This window comes from Helobdella robusta, assembly GCF_000326865.2.
Source record: "Helobdella robusta unplaced genomic scaffold HELROscaffold_3, whole genome shotgun sequence".
Classification (NCBI taxonomy): domain Eukaryota; kingdom Metazoa; phylum Annelida; class Clitellata; order Rhynchobdellida; family Glossiphoniidae; genus Helobdella; species Helobdella robusta.
The window spans coordinates 1085041-1100480 of NW_008704501.1; the positions used below are offsets into that span (position 1 = coordinate 1085041).

Below are 15440 nucleotides of genomic sequence, written 5' to 3' on the forward strand. Positions count from 1 at the left end.
TCAGATTTTGCTGCACACAAACAAAACAAGTCCAGCAGCAACAACCTGCAGCCACAAAACCGTTAGATCGCTTCTTTCACTTTCTTTCTTTATTGCCAGCTGAGTTTAACATTAGATAAAATTTATTTTTGTAACCATTTTGTTGATGAAAATTTTGTTAACGAAGATTTTAAAACTGCTCTGTTGAATTTGCGAACACACAGCAGTGACGAGTTGGAACGGGGAAGACATTTTGAAATGGCTGGCTGGCATGGACATGTGCCAATATGGACGACTCTTCATCCAACATGAAATCACTGGGCGGGAGCTCGTCAACCTCAAGAGGAAAGATCTAAAAGTTCATTTTATTTGTTACCATTATTAATATTTTATTATTATTGTTATTATTGTTATTATTATTATACGAATTTATTTTTCAGCATTGTTCTTGAATTTTTATGAAGAGATAATTTTTTAAGAGAAGCAGTAGTGTAGATATAGGAAGCATTATATATTAAAACTACACATTCTATATAGAAAAAATTTATTTTGTATCATTAAAAGCACGTGAGTAAATTTTTTTCAATTTGATTGTTCCAAGCGGTTGACATTTAAGCATGCACATGTGCAACAATTGTCATAATCGATTTGAAATACATTAGTAGCATTCAGCCAGCCAAAAACACTGAGCATATACAATATATTATATATGATACTTGGAAACATATTTTATTAACGTAGGTGCATATTTTACATGCGTGTTTTCATGAGAGGCGAATAAATTATTTGTGTGTTCGTACTCCAACAAAAGGACACACATAATGTTTGTGCACTTATTCACTAAGTATTCGAAGATTTCCTGCTATAACCACTAAAGTATTCATTTTTTTAGAAATTTACATCTAATTAGTCTAAAAATTTAAACATTGATTTATTATGTTGGTGTAACTGACTGCTCTTTTTTACGAACAGATTGCATCGATATCGTAAATATTCCAAAATGTTTTTATTAATTCTTTTTTGGATATCTTAGTTTTTTGCGCCTCAGTCGCTTGCCATGGCGCTATATAAAATGACATTATTATTATTATTATTATTATTATTATTATTATTATTATTATTATTATTATTATTATTGCGAGTGGTATTGTTTTAAATTTACATTCGTTTGGGGTGTGACGTTGTATTTGTGATTAAGCCGATTCATGCAAATGTATTTCGAGTATCTCTCAAAAATTTAAATTTAATTTTGTTGATACAATCGTTTATGACATCATTGGGCTTATGTGAAAAGGATGTAGGAGAAATGATATGAAATGAAATCACACAGTTAATACCTGCATGGTTTGATGTAGGCTCAAATACCTTACGACTAATCAAAATCGATGTTTAAAGAAAAAGTTTATTCACTATCAGATTCAACAAATATACAAATATTATTATAAAAACAATAGTCGGTAATGAAAAAAATTGAATATAAATTTATCAGTTTTACCGTCCAATCTAATTAACCATCATTACATTCAACGAACTGCTATTAAAGTTGTGTCTTGTATTGGCTTCTTAATTGAACCTTCACTGTTTCCTGGCTACCTTCTTCACCCTCCCTCTAGAATGTGTCTTGCGTTCAATTGTTTTTAAAATGAATGAAAGGTTGGAGATTGGTCTATAACTGCTCTCAACACTGCATGATAACCCTGGCCTCGTCACTAAAGGTGATACAACTGCCATCTTTTGAGATTTCTGGCATGATTGACAATTCAATGCATCTGTTGATTAAGACATTGAAAAATGGTGGCAGAGTATCCTTAACTTTTTATCGATGAACGTTGGGATTGGAACCAAGCTACACGGTTTTGTAAGTGATGACTGGATTACATTTTTAAATTCGCCTTTTGTGATTAGTTCAAAAAACTGAAGATGATAATTTACCGGCGTAAACTCCGGAACTAATGCATCATCAAACTATATGTTGGATTTTTTTTAATATCGTTGAAAATCATGGGCTGATATCAAACAAGCAGTCAATGCACGAGATATATTTTTAATAAGTGATGAAACAACAATCCACTGGATATTTTTTTATTATTTTCATTTATTCAACCAACAACTGTAAATAACTATGTTCTTTTTCCATGGAGAACATATGTTTTTCTTAGTTGTCCAAAATCAAAGGCTGATAGTTGAGAGAATTATTATTTCAACGGTATATTTTCATGGTTTATTTTTTGATCGTTTTTATCAGTTTTTGAGGAGCGTGTTGATCGGGAAGTCAACGAAGTTTAGAAGGGTCCTGCACATCACATGTCAGACAAATTTGGACTACATGAATCACTTGAAACAAGGTTGTTGTTGAATTTGACGTAGGCTAATTGATCTTGCGGTAATTTTCACTCTGCAGAGAGGGCATAGGGGATATTCTAGGAATCACTCCTTTATGCATATGCAATGAAAAGCATGTCCACATTTTAATTCTCTCACGAACGATACACCGACTTAGATTATGATCGTTACTTTTAAGTGCTGGATTAAAACGATTGTTGTGGTTATTGTTTGTGGTTAAGACTTTTTTAGCTTATTGGAAAAAATTGTTTGTGCATCTCGCATGATGTTCGTAGCGGAGCAGCTTTAATTTTGTGAGCCGCACATCTGCATCTGACAATTTTCCAGTAATATCCGTCATATACATATTTTGATCAATTTTCAATCTTATCCGACTTGAAGTTGCTCGAAACATTGTTACCTTTCAATTCTTCTCTCAGTATTAACTGTTGCTGCCTTATTTTTTCCGATCAAATTCTTTGATTTTCGACATATTCATTCACAACCTTCGATATATTCTTCGATATATCCATTCACAACCGTTCTAACAGCTTCCTTGATAATGAGGTAATCAGCCATCTTACAACAAATATTTTCAAATGAATGGAATTCGTGAACTGAGAAATTTTTATAACATACACAAAAGTTCTTACTATTTATACATTCAGACAAAATACAAAGAAAAAGACAACATACCTACAATACATCCAGACGTAGACATTAAGTTGATGGGAAAATAATGTCGCCTTTTCCTAGGCTCAATTTCTTGGAGTAATTTTTAGGAAATTATTTTTGGCTACCGCTGAATGTTATATGTCATTTTAAAATTTAATTATTTATCATGTAAACACATTTGAATGAGTAGCTTGGTGCTTTATTTTATTGGCCTTTAAGCTATTTCAAAAAGTGTTGTCGAACGTGAAATTTGCATGATTTTGCTTCATGAGTTTAAACATGGCCGTAATGCCTCAGAGGCAACTCGAAACATTATACAAGCATGAGAAGGTGCAAGTACTTCTAAAAGAACCACATAAAGATGGTTTAACAAATTCTGTTCTTGTAATTTTGGCCTTGAAGATGAAGAGGTTCGAGGGAGACCATATAAATTTGATAACGATGAATTGAGGACAGTTATTGAAGCACATCCGCACAAAACCACACGGGAACTTGCAAAGGAACTTAACGTTGACAACACCACTATTTGTGACCAGTTGAAGCAAATCGGAAAGGTGAAAAAACTGGATAAGTGGGTTTCCCACGAGTTAAGCGAACAGCAAAAGAATCTTCGTTTCGAAGTGTCGTTTTCTCTCCTTTTGCGAAAGAAAAACGATCCGTTTCTAGATTGAATTGGGACTTGTGACGAGAAATGGATCTTTCACGACAACCGGCGACGTTGAGATCAGAGGTTGGATCATGATGAACATCCAGAACACTTTCTAAAGTCAAACCTGAACCCGAAGAAGATCATGGTGACTCTTTGGTGGTCAAGAGAAGGATTAATCCGTCACAGCTTCCTAAAACCAGGTGAAACGATTGCTGCCGAAAATTACTGTTAACAAATCGACGAGATGCACCAGAAATTACGGCATATGCGTCCAGCATTGGTCAACAGAAAAGGTCCAGTTTTTCTCCATGACAATGCCCAACCGCACGTTGCAAAACAAACGCTGAAAAAACTGAAATACTTGGCTTACAAGATTCTACCCCACCTACCATACTCCCCAGACCTCTCCCCTACAGACTACCACCTTTTTCAAACATTTGGACATCTTCCTGATGGGAAAACTGGAAAACTCTTCAATGACCGAGACACCATAAAATATGCCTTTTAAGAATTTGTCAGCTCCAGGACGCCAGAGATTTAGGCTACAAGAATAAACAGACTTATTTCTCGTTGGCAGTGTGCTGGTAGCAATGGTTTTTATTTTTGATTAATAAACTTTAAATTGAGCCGAGTTATTGAACTTTAAAGTTGACGTTACAAATGCGACATTATTTTCCCTTCAACTATCAATAAATTTTAACTGTGTATGAAAGTGTCAAGGAAAGAAAGCTGGGTATCTTTGGGCACATCTGCAGAATGACAAACGACAGACTGATCAAAAAAGTACTGATGAGAAAGATTGACTGGAAGAAAAAAGTTGGAAGACCTGTGAGGAAGTGGATGGATGATATCACGGAATGGTCGGGGATTGGAACATTGGGCTCAATGAAGATGGCGAGGGAAAGAAAAGGATTTTGGAGAGATAGAAGAATACCATCGGCCTCAACGGTCCCATAAGGGATTACAGAGGATCATTGAATGAATTGAATGAATCAATAAATTTTAAGGCAGTTATTTTTTTTTTCAAACAAAATTTGTAAAACCATTTTTAAGCACACACATATGCAGATACATACACGCAAATACATTTCAAAAATAACAGCAATAGATTAATATACACAAACATATCCAAGCCTTACCAACTGTAATAATGAAATATGTCAATAAACAACTCAATAAACTCAATTAACTTAAATTTATGACAAGTTGAATTTATACTTCTTAATCGATTTTTTAGACTAAGTAGATGTAAATATACGTATAATATGTATTAGAAACACGTGCGATTATGCAAGCACCACACATGTTACCACATTTTAAAAAACAAATTAATCAGTCTTTGCGCACGGTGTTAGGTCTTGGTAATCTAAAAGTATTTAAAATAATCAAGACAGTAACATCAATCAGATGGTCCAAGCGATACAATCGTTATTCTTCTCGCTACAAATAATTTACTTTTTTTTACCGAAATACTTGATTAGCGAACATTATTTTTTAGGCAATACATTTTTAGGCTAATGTAACAAACTATCACGTTATTAACACTCACTTGCAGGACCTGGGCGTTGTAAAGGTGGGCCATCTGAAGAGAATACTCAGCAGTTTAAAGAACTTGAAGAAGCAATCCAACAATAATACTACAGCTTTCAATAGCGCAAACAATCCAAACAGTGGCACTTCGGCTAATGTAGCCGCTGCTGTTACAGCTACTTCAACTCTGACCCCTACCCTATCAGTGTCTCCAATTTTTAATGCTTCTGATATTAATACTTCTGTTATTAACAATTGTAGCATTGGAAGCATTAAGTCGAAACCTAGTGGCACGTTCAAGGAGACATCAATGGCGGCATCAACGGCCACCGAACACCACCACTCTGGTACGTTTGCTGGCCAGCATTGTGAAATGAGTACTCCAAATCATGAAAATATTGTTCAGATCGGAAACATCGCTAAAACAATTCGTAGTAATAACAACGACGATGATGATGATGATGAAGAAGAAGAAGATGGTGAGGATGATGATGAGGATGATGGGTTTCATGAAGTGGTCAAGCTGTAGAACCAACATCTAATTTTTGCTGTGTTTTAAAGAAAAATAACTATAACTTAAGGGGGTAATTCCGATAATAAAAGAAATGTATTTTTTATAAACTTATATTAATGAAGATATTTTATAGCGCATACTTGGGCGGCAGCGGAATCATGTTGTTCTCACCGGCCTTAACATGACTGTTACGCATGTTCCTTCTTCCTCCCCTCCTCCATGACTTGTTTGGCTCACCCGCTTACTGATTATAAATTGTGATTTCAATGAATCTTATAAAGTGGCTCTTTTGCCAAATTATTCATTTGTGTTATTCATTTGTAATATTTAACATTATGAATCAAAGAAGATCAATCTATAACGTCAATCAAATCATGTCATCCCTGTCATCTTTCATTTCGTAGCATTTTATATGCTCCTCCTTTTTTCTGTAATAATTAGATGTGATGTATATTTGATTGTGATTTAATTCGTTAAGGTTGTATACATATACGTTTAACGTCTTTATTTTATCTATCCAAGCACGTGTTGCAATTTCATATATATATATATATATATATATATATATATATATATGCGTTTATAAGTTTGCACCAATTTGCATAAATGTTTATCTGTTTCTATGCACGTTCCCAAAGTTTATCAAACTTCTATTCAGCTTCATATCTTTTTATATTGTTCTCAATTGATGCACGAATTGTTGTTTGTTTTTGTTAAGTACATTTTATTATTGAGATGAAAACCTATCTCTATTGTTTTCTTTTTAGAACAAGTATTACCATTGTTGTTGCTTAAATTTGAAATTACAATCATCTTTAAAAAAAAATGTTCATTGGTGAATTTATTTGTTCTATTGTTAGTTTATTTTAATGTTCAATTTCTAATTTTCTTATATTATTTTACCCTTTCAATTTCCATGTTTCATTACATTTCATCGTTCGTCACTCATTGAAAATGTGGACGGACGATATGTTGTATGCGCGAGTGTACCTAGATGCTCATCAACGCAATAACGATAGTTCTTGAGATTAAATAAATATTAGTTCATCGCTGCTCCATTTATTTAATGTCAAGTTATAGTTTATTGTTTTCAATTTTAAACTATCTTTTCATGCACTTTTTATATTTTGCGTTCTTTCTACTTTTCGGCGTCATTATTTTATATATACTTTTCTATATAAGCGGTTAAATACTTAAGCAAATATTTACTCACAATCGTTTACTTTTGCGCGTTCGTTGGTGTGTGTGTGTATGTGTGTGTGTGTTTGTGTGCTTGTTTGTATCTGCGTTTGTTATTTGCAGATGTTTAGAGCTGTGTGATTGCGCAATTTTGTATGTTGAATGTGTTACTGACTTTTCCGGGAAATGTATGTACATAACATTTTGGCTTCCGACATATGCCTTACGTGTTTACAATGTGTGAAATGCATTCATTTAGTTTCATCTTTCAATTGTTTAATTTATCCATTTGAAGTTTGATATTTCCTCATAAATATGTTTGGGCATTACTGCGAATACTTAAAATTTGAGTTAATAGAAAGTTATTGTGTAGATAACAGCATTAAATAGTGACATATTTTATGTGGGAAATACATTTTTTATTTAATACATTTTATTTATTACTTCTTAAATGTTTTTATTATGTTATTTCAGAGGTTGGTAAACCGCTAGGCCATTTTATGCTGCTCGTGTTTTACGTATTTCTGTGTTACATCTAAAAAATTTTTGTACTTTTTTTTACATTTTAGTTTAAATACCTAATTGGAAACCAAAATTTCAGAAAAGTTTGAGCAAAGAGTATTGTACTTTTGTCATTTTATTACTTTTTCTGAGCTCATTAAAAAACTGCCCTCAAACTTCTTGCAATATTTGAGTCTACACCCTACACGCTTTTGTGAAATAATATTTTTTGCTTGAGTCTGAAAATAGGTCAGTGCTGTATGGTTGCAATTTGGATACTTTAATGAGATGGACCGTAACTTGTCTGGTCTGGTTCCATATCTCAAAAAATTTATAAAAATTGTCAACAATTGCAGTTATATATATAAATCGTTTCTGAAATGGATGAGAAAATATGCAGTTTCATTGAAATATATTAGTAGATAACCGCTGTTTTCATAACTGCTATAATTCAACGAATATATAAATATATATATATGTGTGTGTATATATATATATAATATATACATATAAATATATTTTGGGTTTAGACTATCATAAATACAATTATTTATAAAGACCACTGCGTTTTCGGCATTATTCAACTTGTAGTTGAGTTCTATAACTACAAGTTGAATAATGCCGAAAACGCATTGATCATTATAAATAATTATATAAATTTATTTATATATGTGCGGCCCTCGAAAGCCAGCCAATTTTTTCGATATGGTCCTTGGGAAATAATCTGCTTTCCTGCTGCATGCTTCATGCGTAAACAACATCCAGCAATTGGTAGTATTTTTGTATTCTACCGTTCAACTGGATACTGTTCTTTCTATCGTCTCTCTGTCGTGCTTCAAGTTAAAATTGATGTCTCATGGTGTTCATAATTAATGATAAACATATTCATGGGTTATGATTAATACACGATGCTCGTAATACACGATGTCAATGATATATGATTGATGAGATTCTTGATATATTACGAATGATACAACCAACACCAGCCACTGCCGTTGTTAACGATTAATAACGAAATTTATTTATTATCCATTATGTTTCGACACATACAGCGCGTCATCGCATCGTTACCTACCTTGATATTTTTTTCTTTTCTTTTTACATTAACCTAAATTGTGAATTGTTATTTTGTGGAGGACTATTGGTTGGAATGTTTGATATAGATGCTCTCTCCTTATACTAATGTGTAGCATGCGTTAATTATTATCCGTTGTTGTTGTATATTTTAATATATATATTGTTGATTCAACTAAACCTAATAAGAAAATATTGTTCATCCATACATATAAAACTGGTTTTTATATGTCATCAAGTTTATTTTTGATGTTTCATGCCTAGGGCATTTGTGGTTGTTCGAAGTTCGAAATGTACCGAATGATTTTTATATGCAAGTTGCACTTTTTATAACGAATAAATGTTTTTTAAGCAACTAAACATTTTTTTGTAAGATTCATAATTTTAAAACGAGTTACAATAAAAAAATATTGTGAAAAAATGATTGAAATTAAATTTATACGAGCTACAAATTATACAGTATGCTAATGAACACTTGCGTCAATATTTTAACTGAAAGTTCGCATTAATTTCGCTCTCTTACCGATGTTGAATTCAAGCTGGCAATCTTGCTGACAATTTTCAAAATAAAACTGGTGTGTTTGGTGGTGATAGGTATTTGTGCCCAGAGGTGCTTTCTTAGGAAAGTCATCAATGATAGAAATAATCTAAAATTAAACAAACAGCAGATCAAATGATCTGTGCGCTATTGCATATATTCAGGAATTATGACCATTGAAAATCGAAAAAACACAGAATGTAAATAAAATTAAATTTTTATATTAACAATGTAATACGTTGTTGTCTTTGTGTGTCATATGCTGATGTTGGAATTATAGACAGCTGAGAATGGTCACTATGAAAATAGATCAAAGATTTTGGCCTGGCCTGCGCTCACGATTTTTTTCTCTTGAGTAACATGCAATGAAAATGTTGATTGGGACAGTGTTAAATTTGTAATACACGTGCCCTCTAGTAGGCTCACGTTTTACAGTTGCGCTGTAACATTATAATATACAAATTCTTACTACAACTTGTAAATTTGATAGTTAGTTATTTTTGTTTTTTACACTTCTGGCGGCCAAAATGTTTCTCTTTAGAGTTGTGAGGTCACTTTCTTGTTTCATAAATTCGTGTTGCAGTAGTTCGTCTGCGGTCGCTCGTTTCGAGACATCAACTGTTAAGCACTTGTCTGCAAAATCCAGTAAAGCTGTTGAAAATTTTCCTGTAGGAAAAAAAGTTGCTTCAGAATTAATTGGAAATAAATTTGAAAAACGAAGTAATTTAACAGTATTTTTCAGTTAAGAGGAAAGGGGTGATTTAGTGTCGGCGGTAAAAGCGGCATGTCTTACATCGTTGTTATTTTGTTCAAATACTAGATGTCAAAAATTCAAAAAACTTTCATAAGCCTTGCGCGTACATATAAATGCATCCTATATACATCGTATAGTAGGATGATACAACTTTTGCGGTATAAAAGTTTAACTGCAACTAAGTTAATTAAGAAATGATATGCAAGCAGGTCTATGTTTGCAAGGACTGCATCATAAAAAAAAAAATAAGCTTAACCGGCATTTTGGATTTTCGGTTTGCCATTAACGGCGATAAGGTACAAGGCCCTAACTGGTGTCTCATTCAAATACGGTGGCTCCCCGTCGATCATCTCGATGATTATGATTCCCATGCTCCATATATCCACTTTGTAACTATATTTCTTTCTAACATATTTCAAATTACAGGAAATGAGCAGAGGTGAGGTAACAAATCGTGTTTTGTAAAAACAATCTCTATAATAACACCAACAACGAATTGGATCAAAAATATTTGAATTTTTGATCTTAGCCAATGTTAACATTTTAAAAATTCCAATAATGTTGAAATGTTTTGTAAAATAGCATACCTGGCAATAACTTCTGGAGCCATCCAGTATGGTGTGCCAACCATGGTGCTTCTCTTGGAGTTGTCTGCCACTCGTATCTGAGCACAATAACCAAAATCTGTAACTTTTACTTGCCCCTCCATTCCTAATTTATAAAGATATTTTTTTTATTTATGAAACTAGCAAAATTTATTCCACTGTTCCTTTACTCCTGTCCTAAGAATTTGAATTTTACTACTTCTTCAAATCAAACTTGATTTTTAAATATTTATGCCTTACAATTCTTTCTCCAATATTTATCAAAAGCATAAACAACAAACACACAGTGCTTATGTAAAAAGAAAACGTAATGCAACAGAACGCACCCATCACATGTGGTGGGTGGGCACTTCTTGTCAATCGAATCCAATCAACACAGCAAAAGTAATTTCGAGCTTTTTACCGTTACAACATCGCGCCGCCCAAATATTTATCATTATTATTATTATTTTACAACATAAAATAAAACCACTATGTTTCCAGAACAAACTATCTTTGATGATGCACGCCGTACAACTATTTGCAACGGATCTCAAAGTTGGGTAAAGAATGATCGGAAATTTAAAAAAATTATCTTTGTAGTAAAGTTGATATTGGCGTAAGTTCCATTGTTTTTTTGAAAATAATATTTTTTAGAAAAATTCTAAAGTACATATTTTAAATACATTCTAGAGATCATTTGACTCGCTAACTCTATCAAATGTTTCAAGAATAGTTCAAGATTATAAAATAAACTATATGAAAACAAACCCACTTAATCAATCAATCAGTCGGTCAATTAGCTTATAAAGCGCTATTTGCGATGTTCAACAGCGCTCCTCAATGAATTTTGCAAACAGATGGGTCTTGAGATCCGCTCTGAACTTCGTAAGTGATGGAGAAGTAGTCAGAGAAGTAGGTAGAGAATTCCAGAGAAAAGGGTCAGAAAAAGCAAATGCAGGTTTAGCAAAAGAGTGTTTAACACGAGTTAAGAATAAGTGAGAACAAGAAGGCGATCGTAAACCGGGAGCGTTTAGGTTCACTTAATATATATGATAAGTACTTATGAAATTATTTAGATTGATACTTATACATAAATGTGCACATTTTAAAAATTATTCTATATTTTATAGGTAGCCAGTGTAAGAGAACAAGGTATGGAAATATATGAAAAAAGAAAGGGGCACAAGCAACCAGACGAGCAGAAGAGTTAAAAGCTTTACTTAAAGGTTAGAGTGTAGAATCAGAGAAACCATAGTAGAGCGAGTTACATTAATCAATCCTAGATAAGACTAACGATGTAACAAAAAGTAGAAGAGAAGGATCGTCAAGAAAAGGTAAAAGTTTTTTATTCTACGTAGATGAAAGTAAGAACTTCTAGCAACAACTTAAGTTATGCAGAGGTGATAAAATATTTATAAGAAAAATACTTTAATTTACTTATTATATATTTTACAAACATGGCTACAAACCTAACAGAACATTGTCACTTTTCATATCTCTATGAATGACTTTTCTAGAATGCAGGAAACTTAGAGCTTCAAGGCACTTTTTTGTGATGCCAGATATTTGAGATTCGTTCACTAACGTTTCTGTACATACATCCGTCAAACATCCTCCTTCTAAATACTCCATGACAACCCATAATTTTTCGGTTTCCTAAATTTGCATACAAATATTCCTTACATAGATTATCTCAAGCAAATTTTTTTAAAGATGTTCATTGTGTATTAATATTAAATTAAAAAGACCTGTCAAAAGTTGCATCAACTAATTAAAAAATAGTTGCCTTTGCTAACTAATAACTTACTAACTAACCAGGTAACATTCAATGTAGTTGACGATGTTTGGATGTTTAAACTCCCTCATCACTTCGATTTCACTGATGAGCAGTTCCTTCCTTTGCTGCTTAGCAAGATCCATCTTTTTAATGGCAACAACATCACCTCTAACTAAATGCTTCGCCTCATATACCACACCTGAAGCCCTAAAGGTATATTTTAGGAAGTTTTTTAATTGAACATTTTATTAAAAAAAAGACAAATTCAAATTAATTGCTAAACAGCTTACCCTGCACCCAGCTTCTGAATAATATTGTAGATGCCATCTGGCTTACCTTCAGATGTGAAACTTTCTGAACAATTGATATACAACGTATTCATTAATATAACTCAAGAGGTACATTTATTTTAGAGCTCACTTAATAGTTCCATCAACTCTTCTTCTGTCCTTTTCAATTTATTTCCAAAAATTTTTTTCTTGACTGATTTTTGGTTCTCAGTTCTTCGAACCCCATCTAAATAATCTGGATCTTCTGGTTTTGCAGGCTGAAATGTAAATAAATTGAAAATAATAACTTGAAAGTATTTTTAAACTTTTATTCAAAAAATTCAGACTTTGACAGTTAATTTTTTTTTAATCTTCATGGATTGTGTTTTGACTGCAGTTTGTGATGTTGAGCTGGACATGGCGGCATCCATTTCAGTTGCAGACCCACTAGTGAGATCTTCAGATGATCGTGATCTGCTTGTGAAAGATGTATTAAAATCTTCCGATGAACAAGATTGGTTGATTTTTTGACCGTTTAATTCCTCAGAGGAGTATGTTCTTCCAAGTTCACCATAGCCAGCTAAATCTTCAACTGATCCAACTCCCATATATTTTTGCTTGTCTTGCTTCAGGAGGTTTTTGTTGTAAGCAGTTAGTGCATTGACAACTTCTGTTGGGTGGGCAGTTCGTTCTGAGGCACTGGTGTCAATTAAAAAATAGCCTCAAATTAACATTTATTTTTTTTTATAAAATACATTATTTCCTTCCTTCTAATTATATTTTTATTATAATTTGATACTTCCAGTTAAAAGAGTGGCTTTCTTACTTAATAGACAGCTTCTGGCTCTATTTTAATCATAATTGTTTTCCCTTGTGCAAAATAGCATACCAGTAAATTTCATGATTTTGTATTTACACTTTGTAGTTAAATAATTAAAAAGGCCATTGTTAAGTTTTATTAATAGCCTCTAAATGATGATGTTGGCTGAGCTTTAGCTTTCAATTAATGCAGTCATTTATTTATTTGCACTTTATTTTGTTTACATATTTTGGTATGGTCACACTCTGATGTACAGGCTTTTCTAAAATGCAGAACAACTATAAAAAATTAATTTTTGAATCTTATAGACAGACTTAACATAATTGGCCTCTGACTGCCATTTTATAATGATGAGTTTTTTTCACCAAATGTGTTTTTATTAATCATTTGAAACTCAACTTGAACAAGTCCTCATTGTTCATAATTAATTTTTAATCGTATCCGCTTGTATTGTTCATGAAAAAATTAGTATAAAATATAAGTATGAAATGAAAAAAATGACAAAGAAGATCACCTACCTTATCATTGAACCCTCCAGCCACTTTTGCCATTCAGTTGGCAGGCCTGTTAAGGTGCCTGTCTGTTTATCAAACCCAACATGACACTGATGTTTAACATTTGTAGGACCTGAAATGGTTAACCTGGCTACTGAGTTATCTAGGGTGTTATTAGCCGATTGTTCATTTGTTGATTTTCGGGAGCTGCCACCACTTCCCATGCGGAACAATCGCTGTAACACTCCAGACATAGCTACTTCACTTTTTAAGACACAAGTTTATTAACAACACAAACACAGAGTTAAGAAAGCTACTCACTTATTTTTATTGATTGCTAACTGAATTTTATATATTTCTAAACTACAGAAATTCATTTATTTATCAAAAACGAAACAACATTCATTTAATTATGGTCAGTGTTGTAGCTAACATTATTGGAAAAATAAACTCCAATCATGAGAAGAATCAGAACGGATCATATCATTTTGTGACATTGTACGTACACTCACATAATCATTTTACTCATATATTCAAAAAGGGCGTCGATTTTCAAATATCAAATGAAAACGGGGAAAAATAATGTGGCATGCAGTTATACGATCGACGTCTTTTAAAAGTACAAGTTCAGGCACCAAAATACAAAACTGCTAAATAAATATTAGACATTGCTTGATTTAACAAGAAGTAATATAATATAAATTAATTCAGGTGTTTTAGGGATGTGCTCAATAAGTTTATTAATAAAAAGTAATTTCACTTCACATAAACGACCATTGAACGACTGAAAAACTGGATAGTCCATTATTCACGTCTAACTTTAATAAAATTTTTAAATCATAAAATCTTATATAATGCGGTTTTTTAAGCAACATTTTAATTATAGTTAAACAAAACTTGAAAATTTATTTTTGTCCGAAAAAAAATGTTTGTGAGGAAGTTATTTCATGACCAAGACTTTCGGAGGAGACATCAATCTGTGGCATGTATTTCATTCCTTTTTGGAGAACCGGAGATTCATTTCCTTTTTCATCTCTATCACCAGAATATCGTTTGGCTGCAGACATGTCGGTTGGAAAGTCTCCGCCGTTAACTTCTTGAGACTTCTTCGAGTGTTTAATTTCTGCTCTGCGTGCACGTATCATTTTCTGGCACCCATACACCATGCATACGAACATTGATATTAAACACAGAATGATGAACGTGTAGACTCCACCAGCTAGGTATGCTTCTTGAGCTGCCCTCCCTACCCAATCCTCTCCTTCCAGAATCCATGGTTTGAACGGATGTTCTGCAAATTGGTTGGCCTGCATTTCGTTCTTGTCGTTTGGTTGGCGATTATTTTGGTAATCCACGTCAATTTGCATTCTTTATGTTGTTCTCAATAACTACTTTTAAATTGTTGAACATTTTTATTCTAACAAATATTTAATGTTGATACCTAACTTTATAATCAACTGTTCCGCTTCAACGTATAAAAGATGCAAATTATTTCGTAAGTCAGCTTTATAAAGAATGCATCTTTTATGTTACACACGTATGTTAGTTAACGCCCATATATGACATAGGTAACGCTTCACGATCGTCAGATAAAAGATTTAAAAGAAAATTAAATCGTAGCAGATAATGGTGATGTAGATTCAATTACAACGATGCACATTTAATTGGAGGTTTATATTAGATAGATTCTGTTATCACTCTTGCCTGTACTCACCTGAGCTTTCGCGTCATAATTTATAATTATATTTATTTATAATTTATTTAAAGCATAATTATTA

The 15440-nt window shown here is 32.7% G+C and overlaps 3 protein-coding genes across 3 annotated transcripts; 1 reads left to right on the forward strand and 2 right to left on the reverse strand.

Annotated features, from left to right (window-relative positions):
- Positions 1-4928: 4928 nt before the first annotated feature.
- HELRODRAFT_188508 (hypothetical protein) lies at positions 4929-6507 on the forward strand (the record flags this gene model as incomplete). Its single annotated transcript, XM_009021036.1, has 3 exons — positions 4929-4997; positions 5181-6189; positions 6211-6507. 2 exons carry the CDS (start codon positions 4929-4931, stop codon positions 5682-5684), a joined length of 573 nt encoding a protein of 190 aa, XP_009019284.1. The 3' UTR covers positions 5685-6189; positions 6211-6507.
- Positions 6508-9451: 2944 nt separating this feature from the next.
- On the reverse strand, positions 9452-12285 carry HELRODRAFT_65840 (hypothetical protein; the record flags this gene model as incomplete). Its single annotated transcript, XM_009021037.1, has 5 exons — positions 9452-9627; positions 9972-10120; positions 10303-10426; positions 11772-11958; positions 12118-12285. Coding segments are annotated over 5 exons (804 nt in total), but the record flags the coding sequence as incomplete, so codon positions are not given.
- Positions 12286-14567: 2282 nt separating this feature from the next.
- Positions 14568-15029, reverse strand: HELRODRAFT_161066 (hypothetical protein; the record flags this gene model as incomplete). The annotated part of the gene is made up of 1 exon (XM_009021038.1): positions 14568-15029. The coding sequence occupies one exon, from the start codon at positions 15027-15029 to the stop codon at positions 14568-14570; it is 462 nt and encodes a 153-aa protein (XP_009019286.1).
- Between the last annotated feature and the right edge of the window lie 411 nt (positions 15030-15440).